The sequence below is a fragment of the Egretta garzetta genome, unplaced genomic scaffold (genome assembly GCF_000687185.1).
Source record: "Egretta garzetta isolate BGI_Z169 unplaced genomic scaffold, ASM68718v1 scaffold180, whole genome shotgun sequence".
Classification (NCBI taxonomy): Eukaryota; Metazoa; Chordata; class Aves; order Pelecaniformes; family Ardeidae; genus Egretta; species Egretta garzetta.
In genome coordinates, this window is record NW_009258299.1 from 229,356 (window position 1) to 246,038 (window position 16,683).

The 16,683-nt window shown below is 42.7% G+C and overlaps 1 protein-coding gene across 1 annotated transcript in view; it reads left to right on the top strand.

Moving 5' to 3' along the window:
• DGKI (diacylglycerol kinase iota) overlaps positions 1-16,683 on the top strand; it is a 114,575-nt gene that overhangs the window by 66,088 nt on the left and 31,804 nt on the right. Inside the window, 2 exon segments of the mRNA XM_035894057.1 lie at positions 1-33; positions 614-739. Of these exon segments, the coding sequence (XP_035749950.1) occupies positions 1-33; positions 614-739 (159 nt within the window).

A 16,683-nucleotide genomic window follows, 5' to 3' on the forward strand; every position in this document is an offset into this window, starting at 1 on the left:
AATGCCTGATCTGGTAGTGGAGCAGGCCTCTGGGTGAGTGATGCTGAGATCCGGCTTTCAGCAGCCGTATTAGAATTGGGCATCTCTTTTCTGGTCCCTTTTTCTGAAGGATTGGGAGATGTGGGAGGACAGATCTCAGGTGGGGTGCTGGGGACAGGATCAGATGCAGCCATGGTAATGACAGAAGGACAAGTGGGATAGTGTCTACTCCATTAGGCATCCTGGAGCACGCAGCAGGGCTAATGGACGTTGGCACCTTTCAACCTCCTTGCACCCCCTGATTGTATCTGCCCCACAGTAAAGCTGTATTGATCGAGTTACAAACCCCTGCTCTGCATGGTCAGGGCTCTGAAACCACTGTATAAGGCCCTGAAGCCTCTGTGCCTAAGAATGATGGCGAGGTGTCTCTGTTTCTTCTCATCCTCTGGGCAGACCATAAATGCTCCTATTCGTCTTTAGGAACAGTGTTGTACTCATAGTGAATTAAGCTATTTTATCTTGCTATGGGCTGAAAAATGCTGGGAACCAGTAAGCCTAAGACAGCTTCAGAGTGGAATGTGTGAGGTAATTTTTGAGGGGTGAATGCCATTCTCTTGCCTTCTTCCCTCCCTAGAATATCAGATCGGTGGAACCCTGCGGTTCGAAAGAGGATGCTGAGCGACAGTGGCCTCGGCAAGATTTCCCCACACTACGAGGTACCTGACAAACAAAAGGACGCCAGCCAGACACGTATGCTGCAGTAAGAGCCCTCTGCATTTCTCTGCTTGATGATGCACTGTCACCATCACTACAGACAACTCCTAGTGGCTCCTTTAAGCTTAATGAATTGTGCTGATGTGCTGAAACTACAGAAGTCCTTTTGCTTCTTCTCTTTTGCTCCTCCCTTCTGTTTCTCCCTCTTTCTCCATTATTATATGTTCTTGCCTTTGGTTTTTTTTCCTCTGTTGCACCCTGAACTCTTAATAATCCTAGATCCAAATTTCCAAAAGTAAATACATTATTTCAGATACCTGAAGTTCCAGCTAAGGGAACCTTCATGGCAGCTGGTTATGAGAAAGACCAAAGCACTCACCCTTAAGGTAGCTCTGATGCAATGTGACAAAGCAGAAACCTCTGCAATTGCTGCTTGCTTTCAAAGATGTAGGCAATAGTTTTCATATAATCTTGAACCAGAGATACTACTGTTGGTGTAGGATGACTAAACAGTGGGTTTCTTGCTGATATTTTCCCCTTGTAAGAGATTTCTACCACCACAATCCTTTTTGCCATGTTCAAACTTATATAAGAGCATCTCTTACTCTTCTTGCCTGTTTTGGAAGCGGTTCTCAGCTTTTTGGTCCTTTTGCTTTAGATTTTCAAAACCAGCAGTGGATCCATAATTGCTACCAAAGTTTAGATGGGAAGCACCTGTCTGAACTCTGTTCCTGGCTTTGAAAAATTATAGTGTTCTGGGGTTGTTTTTCACCCCCCAAGTACATAACGTATAATTGTGTATATCAATTCTGCTTTATATTTCTAGTTCTACTCTATCTGGGTCCCTATGGGTGGGCTTTAAAACTTAGTATAGAAAAATGAGAAATAGTGACCATGTGGTCCTCGTTTCAGTTTTTCTTTCTGTCTTGGACATGTGTGTGGAAGGGGGATGCCAGGTGCCTCCTGAGTACAGCTCCAGGGCAGATGCAGTATGGACGGGAGGCTGCATAGCCGTGTGGCTACAAACTGGAAGCTGCCGGCAGGGGAAGGAGATGTCATGGTAAGAAAGGGTGGCCTGGGTAGCACTGCCAGGAGACACTCACCTGGTTTTCTCCCATTACCCTGAGGGATTCTGGATCCAGTTCTTGGTTTTATGCTCTTTGCAATGTGAAGGATGGTGAATTCAGGTTCAGTTTTCCACAGACTGCAGTGGCAGGGCCCGAAATTTGGAGCTTGCAAAGCTAGGAGAAAAATGATGCTTAGACACTTCTAGGCAGTGTGGAGAGATGGTGACAACATGTGGACTAACTTCTAATTGGTAAGAGGAATTATTTTGTTTACCTCAGCATGAATGGAAGTGTTTGCTTAGCTGGAACAATTATGTTTGGTAGATTTATTAATTACAAGCAAAGTCAGTAGCACTGCCCAGAGTAAAGTGTACCTGTCGCTGCCTACTATAAGGAATTGTTTTCTTTGTAGCTTCTCTAAACTTTAATTGTTTTGCCTGAAATTTTTCATGGTAAGACTCAGTCTTTGACCAATTCTTTCTCTTTTTCTTTTAGTTAAAACTTTAATAAAAAAGCCAGTTGTTTCTGAAGACAAGATTTGTGGGAAATGTGCTGCTTTAAATTACCTTCTTTAAAATAAATAAATGCAGCAGTTGTTTCCTGAGATGTTTTAGTGCTTGTAGTGGTATGAGATTCATTGGAATGAAGTGTTGGAGGCTTGACATTTCATAAAGTCTCACCATAATACCAGGGAGATGCCTTTTGCTGTCTCAAGAGAAGTACCCCCGAGTTTGCCCTGTTGATGAGGTTGTTCACACACTTTGGAGACACCTCAGATTGATGAGCTTTGTTTTCAGAAGTTTCCATCTGCACATGCTCACAGAGGAATTATGTCCCTTGGTGCTTAATCCTGGTTGCAGGCCTGCCCACGGGCCTGAGGGAAGGGGGGCTGTGCTGCTCACCAGCTGATCTCCAGTAGCTCCCAGGAGAAAAGAGAAGCAGCACCCATGGTGAATGGAGATGGGTCCGGCAAAGGTAATGGAGGAAGAGGGAGAGGAGGTTGCAAGAGCCAAAGGAGCAGAAGCAAAAAGGGAATGCGTGCAGGAGCTCGGGGTGCCAGGTTAGGGGATGGGGGCTGGCAATTAGGAGCACAGGGGACATACAGATGTCTGGGAAATCAGAATGGGAGTAATGAACAGGAGGAGGACGTGGGGTGCAGATAGGCAAGAGGTGAGTGAGACAGGTTAGGGCCATGGGGGCACAGGGTCTGTGGCTGTTTCTATCCAGAATCTGGAGTTCTGGGCTGATGGAGATTATTTGTTATACCAGTGGGCAAGCTCTGAAGTATGTTTAGACACTGCCTCATTTGCTTCCAAGCTGGAAGGTGTATACTAAATGAGGCAGGGGATTGCAGTGGAGAAAGCAAGGTATTATTACAGTTAAGGCAGTTGAATGCTGCTCAGGAGGACCAGCTACTCCCCTCAGTTTCCCTGACAGAATTTCTGGATGATGCAGATTTACCATAAACTTTGCAAATGGCCAGTAACAACGGGCTCCTCATTCTATGCACGTCTGCTGTGAAGTAGGATGAGTTCCTAGGAGGCCATTACAAGGAGACTTTGAAAAAGAGTGAAGGGCTGGAAACAGAAATAGGCTTTTCTGTGTGCCTCAGGTCATATTACTGAAATTAATGGAAAGTTTGTGCCTGCCTTCCTTCTGACTCTCATTTGCCCAGTTGCAGAATACACATAATACTGCAACCTCACCTTAGAGGACCACAGTGAGGGTAAATTTCATGGTCACAAGAAACTTGGATACTATGGGGAGACTCCATCAGAGGTGCTTTGGAGAAAATTAATCATTTTACATTCTGTGCACAGTTTTGCTAGGGTGGAATAAATAACTCTTGAGGCTGTGCACTGCATGTACAGAATACAAAAGGGTATCAAGAGGCCTCTACTTAAACATTGAGGCAAGAGTCCAGTAGAAGAAAGTAGTGGGTGGCAATGTGTTTGCAGGTTGTCAAAATGCTTGAGTGCAACTGGGCTGGGGTATGATGCTCAGATGACACGAGCTCTGGCATTTCCAAGCTTGTGGGTGCTTGACTTAGCAACCTAAAAAATCTTTCTGACCTGGCACTTTGAAGAAAAACTTAGAAAGCACTATTATATTTTGGCAGCTGAAGTAGCTCACAGGTTCTTTACAGAGGTTTGTCCCTTTAGAAATTATTTTTCAAATAAAACTTGCAGAAAGGATTTTATCAAAATTCCCAAAAAGGAATATGGCAGAGCATAGAGGGGACAACTCCTCCTGTACACAGAGTTCTCATGGATCTTTTAAGAGTCATCAGTGGCCAGTGTTTTACATCTAGTCCGAAATACTGTACAGCTCTTCCAGCTCAAAGTGCAATATCCTACAGCCTGTCACTTAGGGCAAGTGACGGGGAACTTTGCTGTGAGAGAAAGTGCCAGCAGTTGACCCACTGGGGCTGTTTTCTCAATAGTAATTTTTCTCAGATGTCAGGAGCAAATTAGACCACAGCTGGTCATAGTATGGCTGCAGGCTGCTTAGAGTGTCTCTGGCATTGCTATACATACATATGTATGTGTGTGTGTATACGTATATATATATATAAAAGCTTTTAAAGTAATTATTTCTGAGAAGTGAGGATTGTAGCTAAAAAGACAAAGTATGCAAATAGAGAGATCCTTAAATTACTTCAATCAGTGAAAGTAGAGAATATGTGATCTAAAAATAATTACGATATTTGGTGTTGGTTTTGATCACAAGCTGTTGGGGGAGAGGGTAATTTCAATGTAACGTATTTTGAGGCAGGGGTCTTTCTGAGAGAAAATTATTTATGCTTTTGTTTTTAATTAAGTAAGCTTCATGTTAGTTAATTTTCAGGTGGCTTTTGATTGCTAGTATTTCATGTTTTGCTCCCTTTCTGATGGCTCTTTGATGTGTGACTGATGCATGGGGTGAGCAGGACATGAAACAGTGCCTTGATGCAGTAACCAGGAGCTGGGGCTGATCGTAGCTTAATAGGAACATGAAATTAGTGAACAGTGCACAAAAAAAAACAGGAAGATAATTATTGGAGTACTGGTGCTTGATCTTGAAAAAAGCCAAGTATTCTGGGCTGACTCCACTGAAACATGTAATTGGACTCTTCCTTTAAACATGAGTGTGTTCATCATCCTGATTTATCCTGTGATCAAATGGTGTAGTAAGACGGGGATCGTTATTCCCTCATGGTCTGCTGTAAGCATTCATTGTTGGCCAAGTATTTCTCCTCCTAGTTACATGTCTGTCACCCCGTTATGTGATGAGAGCTGGAAAATGAAATAAATTGAGAACCACAACAGCATCCAAGCGTGAAAAGGTGACTATACCTTGGTAGAGGTTTAATCTGCATCTTTTAATTGAAGTCATTAATTTTCCCATTGTTTGAGGCAGTAACACCCAGTCTTCTAGCATCTGCCCAGCTGTGGTAGCCATGTGTTTCCAAAGCTGCTAGACACATTGTATGAATTGAGTGCATGACTCGTGAAGGGTGGGCAAAGGTTGGCCAAAATGCCATCTGGTTCTGTCAGGGAAAGGAAGAAAAAAAGCCTGTAGGGGCTGGAAGGTGGCTGCAGCCCTTTACGCTAAATAGACATTAATTAGCTAGTAATATCACCCAGGCACTGCTTTATGAGGCAATCATAACCTAGTTAGGGAAGAAGGAAAAGGCTGAATGCCAAGCATTTTAACTCAACCACGGAGAATCAGATCATTGCCCAGGAAATCAGTGTGGTGGTACAGATGTTACAAGGTGGTTTATTGGCTGGGGTTTTTTCAAGAGGAATATTCGTGTGGTACAAGGTGAGAAGAGTATCAGGGATGCAAGTTTGAATGTAGAAAGGAGAAGGAATACTCATCTAGAAAGTTAAGAAAATATGAAGAGGTCACTCTTAGGATTTGAACATGCTCCCTAGCGATAGTGAAACTTCAAAATTTCAAAGGTTGGTAAAGACTTGAAAAAATCAAGTGTTTCCTCAAAACCTGTGGCATTGGAAAACTCAGCAGCAGCTCTTAAATAGGCAGAGTAGTCTGCTATGGTGTGTTTTGACAGCAAAATCTGAATTAGTTTGCTGGTTCAGATTTAGTTCAAGCTGAATGTATAAGATTAAGCCACAGGAGTGAATTGAGTGTGTTTTAACCAGCTATTTGTACACCTGTACAAATTACTTTCCATTGTTTAAAATCCCCGATGAGGCTCCATGAGTACTGATTGCTTTCAAACAAATCTTATTTGAGTGAAGGCATAAATCACCATCTCACCTTTACTGTATGCTCCTGTATAGCCCTTATAATAGAATTAGAGCATAACAAAATGCAGTGTCTGTTTATGCTCGACTCTCCATTTTCTTTCTCTTCTGTTGCCTTAGATGCTTTTATAAATAGCTTGTGAGGCACCACTCTTACTACCTTAAAGTGGAGCATAAGAAAGGTTTGCCTAAAGCAGTTCTCCACCTCTTGCTAGGAAAGTGATACTAAAAAGGAGGGGGCATTAATGAAAGGGAAGTTGTGGACTTGAAGAAGAGGGAAAGTGGTGTAAAGAGTGCTGAGAATGATTCAGGGAAAGGTAAATATGGGCTAAATAGGGAAAATACTTTGAAGAAAACAAAACAAAACAAAAGAATATAGCAAATGGATAAGAAATTGTTTTGAGGGAAAGCAAGTTCCCAGAGTGAGACTGAGTGGGAAAACGTGATGCATCTCAGTGTGGGGTCTGGTCCTGTATTTTGAAAGCTCTCGCTATTGTCAGCGTGATGAGTCACAATATTTAAAATCTTGTGCACATTCCAGAAAGAAGCTACAATTTATCCACCATTAGGAAATCTTTCTTCTGTTACTGCTGTAGATCTTCCCCTACCCCCATTTCTGGAGACTTTCTTGACAAAGGCGGCGACTGTCAATTTTTTTATGCTCTGGTGCCCAGATGTGGTAAATAATGGATTTCATGTACTTTATGTTCCTGTTGTGAACATTAATTCCCTCCATATACTTCAAGATTTTAGCTGCCTTTGTTGGTTTTGGAGATTTTCAGTGGGGATAAAAGGAATAACTATTGGTTTCCTTTGGAATTCTACCTTGAAGATATGTGCCTGCGGCTCTGCAAAGTTATGTTTCTGCCCTTTCTCATTCCCTTAAAAACTCACAATGTAACAATGAAAATCTAGCAGAATTTTGGCATTGCTTGAATAATTTGTCTTGAAGCTTCATTTCTTGCCATCCAGAAAAAAAATTTCAGCCTGACAAACAATGGGAAGGCTTTTCAAAATGGTGGAATTTGGCTGACAAAAAGGAGCATGTTTTCTCTGTGAGATCCTTATATTTTTAAAATCAAATCCTTCCAGAAATAGTTTGAATCTCTTATTTTCTCTGTATAGTCAGTTCAGTACAGAGCTACTCAAAACCAGGGTAGTTATTTTTATTTTGTGGTACAATCATTGAATACAAGAACAATCTGGAGACTGTAGCACTGCTGACAGCAATACTCCCCAGTGAAATTCATACTCTTTCCAGACTGACAGCAAAGAAAAGTCTTGTTTAGTGCCCAGTGCTGCTTTACAGCCTGTGGGATTTCAAAAGTTTCTTTAAGGACAGCTACTGCTGCTGGTATCTGCTACTATTTGGAAGCTAATTTGAGTGTCCAACCTTTACGATTTTTCTAGAAGTTTTGTTTTTTCATCTGGAGCTGCTTATACAGCAACCTCAAGTACAGCTGTAGATACAGATTATATATGAATTTGTCAAATAATTTGTCATGAAACTGGAAATAAGACTTGTACCTGGGCAAACATTAATTCACAAGTTAGTTTTGAGCTTCTCCCATGTAGTCACTTAATCCATGTCTGCTTTCCCCAAGCAATGTCTCTAGTTCTAGTGATGTTCAGCCCTGTCATAGCCAGGAGAAGGGACTCCTGGACATGTCCGATTAGTAGACACACCTTGACTCAACTGCAGAAAAAGGAACACAGTTTAGAGAGGAAAACAATGCTAAAATCACAAGGGATGGAGAGGAATGTTGGTGCCAAAATATCTTTTCAAAGACTGGCCTGCATGAGGTGTTTTTGGTATATCCTGAGTATGTCACGTACAGACTGTGTGGGGGAGGTAAACATGAGAACAGATGTTCTCAACTCAGGATTCAAGAGGCTTTGCATTACTTCAGCCATGTTGGTACTAACTCAGGGATGGTTCTAAGCATGGCAAGATCCTGGCATTTTGCTCTGATGTCTGAAGATATGGAAGCAGGCCTAGGGAAAGCGTTACCACATACAGTCCCTGCTATGTCAGGGGATGAGCCATGGCTCTACAGTCACTGCACCCAGCAGACCTGAGGGATCTTTGCAAATGGCGAGAATCAGATGGTTCTGGAAACTGTTTAACATGAACTTTCAGCAACTTTTGGTGTTGCCTGTAAGTGACTGAATACATGGAAAACCTTATTTAATCACCTCTTCCCCTGTTAATTAGCAGAATTTTTATGTCACTACTGCCAAAGTCTGGCCTTATCTACAGAGAACTGGGGTGTAGAAAAATCGCAGGTTCTACTTATTAAAATTTCTGCGACAGTCATTCGGTACTTACACATCGTTCTGGCAACCCCTTTCCCAGTAATACTGAGCCTTAAGACATCATCTTTTGCTTCTGCTCTCGTTAACTGTAATTGGACAAGGAAGAAATCAGAATTTGGTTTAGATTTGCATGTGTATGGCCTTATTTGTGTATGTGAGTGCAATGCAAATAGTGTTGGTTTTCTTCCAGAACTAAGTCTCCAGCCTTTGCTGTTGAGGTACTGAATTGCTAAGGGGTTTTAACAACAGTAGGCGCATCTGATGAGGCGGGTTTTTGTTTCTGCCCCTTCGATATGTGGTGGAAATAGAGTACGTCCTGTACTGCATCCTGAAGGTTATTTTTTTTTCTCATTGGTACTTATTACCAAATAATTTTATTATTCAGAATGTAGCTCCCTGGAGTGGATTGGGTGGGATTTTAGCTTCCTCTTTTCCCACCCACCTGCCCCTGAGCCCTCAGCATGAGGGCTCTTAATGATTTTTGTAGCATCTCAACACCTGATACACAGCTGAGGAAATTCACCCTGCTGACAAATTATTTTGGCAGACAGTGACATGCAAAACACTCCCACACACCATGAGACTACAAATTGGCTTCTTTAGTGAGATCTTCTTGACTGGCATCCCGCTTTCCAAAAGGGAAATGCAAGCAGTGCAGCTCTCCTCTTCTCCTTGGGGTGATTTCTAGCAACACAATACACACGTGCGTGACAAAGGGACCTACCTACCCAGATGCTGAAAAAGTCAACTACCACCTAGCTTGAAAATGCTTTCTGAATAGTTCTGGTAAATAAGGGGATGAAAAAGAGTTTGCCAGGTGGAATGTAAGTTTTTTTTGTTGGAGCATGTTTAAAGGACAAAACTGATGTTGACAGAGTACAGATTGCTGGGTGCTTTGGTTTTCTTTAAGTTGTTTACCATAACAGCTATAAATCTGTTTTCCACTCTCTGGCTGATAGCCAAGGCAGAAGTAATAGACTTCTTTCTTTTTTCTCTTTTCTTGTTACAACTCTTTCCTTTTTTCCCCCTTTGCTTCCAACCTTGCTTGCTTACTTTAGCCCCTGGATTAAGAAACAGAATCTGTGCTGAGAAGTAAAGCAGCTCTGCAGCAAAGAAGGCAGGGGAATGTATCAAGACTGTCACTTCTTGTACCCTTGTTTTCTGTTTGGCTGGGTAAAAGAAAATGACATCTGATAATTTGATCTTTAGGGCCTACTTCTTTCCTGCAAGTGTCAGGCGTGTGGTAACTGCACCTGGCAAGAGAAGGGTAGAGGACAGAGTGGAGCCGACGATGCCACTGTAGAATGTGAATATTCCTGTCTTCAGCTTTATGGAGTGGAAATAGCAGACCCGTGGCACCCAGCGACATTAAAAGCACTGGAAGAGGGGCTAGCTGAATTTATAAGTGTGGTATAGGATGATTGACAGCCTGTGTTTGTCTGGGCTCGCTTTAAGCACTGTTACAAATACAGGGTGAATATCCTCCCTCACGGCAGGCTTCCAGTCCAATAAAAGTTGGAAAAAGAAGCAAAGCTTGTAGTTTTAGGTAATACGTATGTCTGTATTTAAGTGTGCTTGTTTCTTATTTGTAAGAGTTGAAGGAAGACAGAAAAAAAAAAACCCAAAATCCAAACCATCCTGGTCCTAGTTTTCTGAGCATTGCACAGGAATAGGCAGCCTGTGTCCATGTGCTCTGTCCCTGCCATAAGGAGCTGCCATCTGCTTGGAGAGGAGACTGGTTCTTAGTGTGCTCTCACTCAGTACCAAGCTGTCTTACCAAAGCCAAAACTAATAAGCTTCAGGGCATGGGTACGAAACACCTGTCCTGTACATATGTAACACACACATTGGAATACATAGTGTGTCCAAGCTTTCACACCAGGACATCTCATCATATGCATTTGCACTGTGTTGATACCCCATTCACATTCCTAAGGTCTGGTTTAATAGACTTACAAAGAGAATAGAAATGTAGTTTGGTAAAATAACCACTCTAGACTATCACACAGAAGTGCTACTTTGCCTGAGTTGACAGTGTTAAACTCCAAAAAGGCAAACCCTTGCTAACTTTCTCTTAATTTTTCAGATACCTGCATGTTCAGATTTCAGCTGTGGCTGGAAACTGGAAAGTGTCAAAATAGCATGCAACAAAAAGCTAGAGACAAAACGTAGTCATGTAAAAATAGGTCATGTTTTGAGGCTTGCAGTTTAGTATTTTAGACCCACAAAGTTCAGGGTGTTTGAGTGAGCCTGGGAGCAATATTTTGGCATGAGCCTTCACTCAACTCCTTGAATGAAAAGTTTTTTCACTAGGGCTGCTTGAAAAATATATTGGTGAGCTGCTTTTCCTTGGTGGAGGTGTGCGTGAAAGAGGTTTATTTCTTCTGGAAAATGTTGCTTGAAACAGAAAGGACCTGCAAACGTGGGCTGGGTTTAGCGCACTTGTGCTGGGGAGAGATTCTCCAGTTCACCTGGGAACTGCTGAGGGACAGGAACCGACGTTCCCCAGGCTGCGCATCTTGGCATGGCTGCTCTGCAGGGGGCTGCCCTTGCCCTTCCGTGTCTAGGGTGCCTGTCCCAGTCCCCTGGCTGTGGACTTATGTGTCAGGGTGTAGAAGGTGCTGTCTCTTCTTAAAATGCCTGCCAAAGGATTTCTCAGGTGAGAGGAGAAACTTCTGAAGCATTCAAATGGGGAGGGAGAGAAGTCCCTGCTTTGCCTGCTGCTCCTCCACGCTGGGAAAGGAGCCCTAAAACCCACAGCTTCATCTTGGTAGCTGAGCCTGAGTGAGCGTTTAGCAGTGCTGGCATGGAGGTGTGTGCATGGGAGGGAAATACAGGAGGAGAGGGGCCATAACACAGAGCCTTGCTGAGGTTCCTGGCAGTGTTGATGCCCGTGGGCAAGCAGGGACAGATGGACCTGGCTAAATTATGCCAAGAGCTGAAATCGGAGAGCCAGAGGTGGCTTGGAGCCAGTGTAACCCTGACTCCTAGATTCTTGTTTCTGTGCCAGGCATCTAAAAGTGCAGCACAAAACCATATCTGAAACTCCCATTACAAGTTTTATTCTCCATTAATTACTCTATCGCAGGAGTATAAAGCGCTCGGCAATTCTGCTGAGGTGACTTTTTTTTTTAAAGATGGCAAGCAAGTGAGGTTTGCTTAGTGCTTAGCACATGTGAAAAATCAAGCCACGTATTTATGAACATAATTGCAAGAATCTGTTTCTGAGGGATTCCTGTGTTTCAGTCTCTCTTGTTGCCAAACCACTAAAGGCTATTTATCAGGAGTCAGTGGTTTGCTTTGTAGTAACAAACATGCAACTTAGGGTAGCTTCTAGATTATTTAGAAATCCAAACTGGCCTAAGATTATTTGGGTGGTATCTTGAGACACCAAGCAGCTGACGTGCTCTCTATCATCTCTAGCATATATATATAAATATTTATATATACATAAAAATCTTTATCCAGCCTGAGGGCCAAGTGGGGATGTGACTTCTGAATTCGAGTACACCTGATGTACTTGCTGTCGTGGCTCTGCAGGTACCAAAATCATTCCTTCCTCTGTGTTAAATAAAAAGTTAAAGTAGTAGCAAAATGATCTCTGGGTTAATCTTTTTCTGGAAAAAGTGAAAGTATACAGATGCGTTGTTGAGGAAAGAGGTCAGGTATTTGTTACCTGATTGCACCTGGCATCTTTTTTTGCTTTTCATGTAGGATGTTAAGGCAGTGTGTACACCCAGCCCTTTTAGTGCCTGTCCCAGGTCTTTTTAATAAAGAGTTGTTTCAAACAGCATCCGTCCTTTGACATCCAGTCTGTTGTTTTGCCAAAGTATTACATGGTGTGGCTAGATCTTGCTTTATTTCTTTTAGGGTTAGAGCCACATCAGCTACTGCCTTTCTTTTGCCCCCCAGATTCATCAAGCAATTGACAGATAAGTCAGTGAGGATTTTGAAGATTTAATTCAAGTCTGGAAATGGAAGAATAGTGTTTCAAAGAATCTTGGATCAGGCCCTCTTCAAAATGAATGTCTTGCATCCCCCTGAGATACTTTGGTGTCATGTGGTGATAAGAGAGGCCAAGTATTAAAAAAACACCCAACAAACGAGCCACGGTCACCCTACAGTGATCCTGCTGGTCATTTGGAAATACTTCCTTTTTCAAGGAAATAACAAGCCAGCTTTCTTAGGTCATGTTTTGACCTTGATTCCAAGGTGCAACTATCTTTTTTCAAGATAAACATGTTAGAACATCTCTCTCTCTTCTTTTTCTTCTTTTTGAAGTCAAGGTTAAGTATGTTTGGGTTTACATATGATTTTGCACTAAACTCTTTTATTCCCTTGTTAAGCAGCAATTTCCAGGCAACTCCTCTGGGTGTCAGTACAACTTCAGGTACGGATGCATTGTGGTGTTCCAAGCCCTCATTCAACGCATTCTACAGTGGACAGGGAAATGGTTAACAGATAAAAAGTTAGACAGTAATGAGAAAATATATGGAACAATGTAAGGGACACAGACATTCCCAAGACACAGCAAAGAATTCAGCTGAGCTGCCCTTGTTTTCCGGAGAAGCCCCAAGCTACATTCCTGTATGCCGGACTGCTGGTGAACAGCCTGAGGCAATGCTTTATGTGCAGGTAGAGACTAAGGCTGCAGAAGGAAGTTAGAGAGGTGCTAGAAAAAATTTGCCTTTAGCAGAATTAGAAAAAATAAGGCTCTCCAGATTGTTGTTACAGATTAACAGGACGTGTCCGAACAGATTTCTGCAAAATAATAAATAACTTGAATGGAATTTTTTAGATTCAGAGAGCATTGCTGGTCAGCATTTTCGCACGTGTGTGAGATAGTATGGCCATTGTCTGTGAGAAATATTTGAGAGGAAAGGATGACAGGAAAGCTGGGATAGTAAAAGCAGAAAGCTTTGTAGAGAGACTCATAGAATTGCAGAAAAATGTAGGTTGGGAAGGACCTCTGAAGGTCATCTAATCCAAACCCCCATTCAAAATAGGTCCAGCTGTATGAAGTTGTTCAGAGCCTTGTCCAGATGAGTTTTGAGCACCTGTAAAGCTGGAGATTCAATAATGTCTCTGTACAACCTGTTCCCCTGTTTGGTCATCCACATGGTGAAAAAGTTTTTCCTAATATCCACTCTGAATTTCTCATGTCCCAGTTTGTGACTGTTGCTTCTCCTCCTCCTCTTTCTTCAAGCAGATCCTGGTTCTGTCTTCTTTGTACATTCCCATTAGCTAGCTGAAGGCAGAAGCAAGGTTTTGCCTGAGCCTTCTCTTCCTACTGAATGAACCCAGCTCCCTCAGCCTCTCCTCCTATGTCTCGCCTCATGTGCCCTCACCGTCTCCCTGGCTCTTTGTAGAACTCAGTCCAATTTGTGAGCATCTGCCTCGTTCTCAAGTCTCACAAGTACTGAGCAGAGAGTAAAAATCACTTCCATCTACCTCATGGCTGCGCTCTTGCAAATACAGCCCAGTATGCCATTGGCCTTTGCTGTCACAGGGAACTCTGCTGACTGACATTCAGCTTGTGCTCTGCTAACACCCTGCATCCTTTTCTGCAGAGCTGTTTTCCAGGTGATAGACCCCCAGCCCATCTCGTTGCATGGGTTTTTTCCTCCTGAGGTGCAGGACTTTGCCTTTGTTGAACTTGCCAGGTTGCTGCTGGCCCAATTCTCCAGCCTGTCGAGGTCACCCTGAATTTGGCATGTACAGGGTCAAAGTGGAAGCGTCAGTAATTCTTAGGCTTTTATTTTTTATCAAGTGCCATGGCAGAAAAAGGTGATTCCCAGGCCAAGCATTATCTTTAACTCTTACTGGACACTTCCAGGTAGGAGATGCTGAGGGATCAGGAAAAAAAAACAGTTCTGCCTTTCTGCTAGTAAGCTACGAGGCACTCTCTGCAGCTGTGACTGCAGGGGAGTCACCAGACCCAGAGGCGTTGATACGGAGTGCTGAACGAGGGGGTTTCCTCACCTTTATTTTAAAAATACTTCGTGTGCTAAGCATTTTCTTGTATTACAATCAGAGAATATATGAATAAATCCCAGTAGAGATGCCACTTTTGGTTCTGAAGAGATGTACACACAAAATGAGAATGAATGGGTTTAACCTGAAAGCTCTTCCCCTCCCCTGGTCACAGGCAGCTATTGTCAGACTGAATTAGAAAGTTTGCAGAAATACATTGCTTAAGCAGGGAAAAAGGGGAATGGTCATAAAAACCGGCGGAATTGCTGCACACAGATTGTTATTTGGCCTTTAAATTGCAAATGGCTGATTTTAAATAGGCCTGGTGCAGATGGTTTCTGCTACAGGTTTATTGATTAAAATAGCTGCTTTACAGCAGCTCTGGGTTTGTTCCTCCAGAGGCTTTTGTCTTCATGAATAATGTACCCATTTGCTGAAATTTTGTTAGAATTCATCTGCTAGAGGCTGGCTGTATTTCTCTAGGTTCCTAAGCCTCAGTTGACTAGGCTTAAAATTGTGACAGTCTCTGCCCTTCCCTCCTTAGAAATGAATATTCCCTCTTCCACCTTTGCAGCGCTGAATAGATCTAGTGCTTGCACATTGGAGAGTGCACTTGGAAACAGCTGTGAGTGTTTGGCTGTTTGGAGAAGGCTTGTATGATACTGAAGGCTGTCTTGGCTATGCTGGGGATTAGATTTTTGCCAGCCATTGATCCAAAGCCTGTAAGAGTGAGTGGAAAGATTCCAGTGAGCTTTGGATCAGACCATTAACTCTGAGGCACAGTGCTGCTTTAGGTGGGCATGTTTCATGCTTTCAGTGCCGTAAGTCTTCCAATTTGCTGGAAGCATTTAGTGAATATACGCGTAGGGGCTTTTTACATTATTATTATTCAGACTATTTTATGCATTTCTAAATATGTGCATCTCATTTCTTAGGAGATCCTTGTGCATGTTGTGTTAAGCACAAAAGGTACTGCTTTGCTTGCATAGGGAATGGTGGAAGAGGCAATGCTCAGCTTCACTTTGCAGACTGAGGCTTGCAAGTGCTGTTGTCTCTTCTGAGATGCCACTCTGCAACAGGAGAACACTACTTCAGGACCTATAGGGAAAGGAGGGGTATGCACAACATGGAAAGCAAATGGAGTTGTTAACATACTTTCCCTCCTCCTCCCTTCTGATCCCCTTCCCTACCATTATAGTAATATTTGTCTTCCCTTTAACCAGTCACTACAGTAATAGCTCTTCATAAAACATCTGTCAAATCAGGGCAGGGGAAAAGTCAGATTAATGCCTTTGGTGAAAATATTTTAAATTGGGCTTCCCTTTCACACTTATGCATGGAAAAAGAGCATTGTTGGTGGAAGAGCTAATTCAATCTCATGATTCTGGAAGTGTGGCCAACCACAGACAACCTGGCCTGTCTTTACTCTCTTGGGAGCAGGGGGATGGGTGGTGAGCCTTTCTTTCTACAATTTTACACCAAGATAATCACAGAAACAAGTAACAGTTAACATGAAAAATAAGCGATTCCATTCTGAAATGGCCAAGAACAGGATGTTGCAGTGCCTGAACCTTATTCTGAAGGTTTTGCAGGTTTGATTTGTTTGGTTTTCTTTAACCAAATTAAAATCTCCTCAAGATTTCATTTGGCAAACTGTTTTGACCCAGGTGGGACCATAGACCTTGACAGAGTATTAGTTCTTCTGAAGCATCTTTGATTTGTCTCTATTTTTTTTAAGGCATAGAGGTTGTGGGAATGATAACTTGCTTCTTTATGACAGTCAAACATAGAGCTAGAATCACACTCTAAGGGCAGCTGACAGTCGCTAGATAGATGGTTACTGTGTGGATGTTAGGAGCTGAGAATCCTCCCTTCGCAGGACACCCATCTGGTGACCAGTGCTGCCACAGTATATCCCTCACACTTCTGACAGACCTGAGAGAAAGATGTGTGACCGGAAATATGAGCATCCACTGGATTTTTTTGCTGTCTGGAAAGCCCCCTGGGGCTGTGGAATGAGTGTATGTGGTTTAGAGCAGGTCATTAGACTTTTTCTTTCCTCCCTTAGAGCCTATCATAAGCGTGGGGTAGACCAGACGATGCACGAAACGTCCAACGCTAGTGTGGCCTTCCCAGCAGCCTCACTTCCTTACATTATAGTTATAAGCAAGATTCCCCTTGGTGTAGTTAGGGCAGTAGTTGAACAGTTTGGAAGAATTCCCCCCTGCTAAAAAATGTATGGCCTAAAATTGTAGGAGAATGTTGAATGTTCTCTCCACTCTTGGCCAAAATACTTTATGTCAGTGGTGAAACAAAGGAAGCCTAGTTTATTGCGGTTGAACCTTTGGTATCTCCAGTCGTGGAAGCTCTTGTTGAGGCAT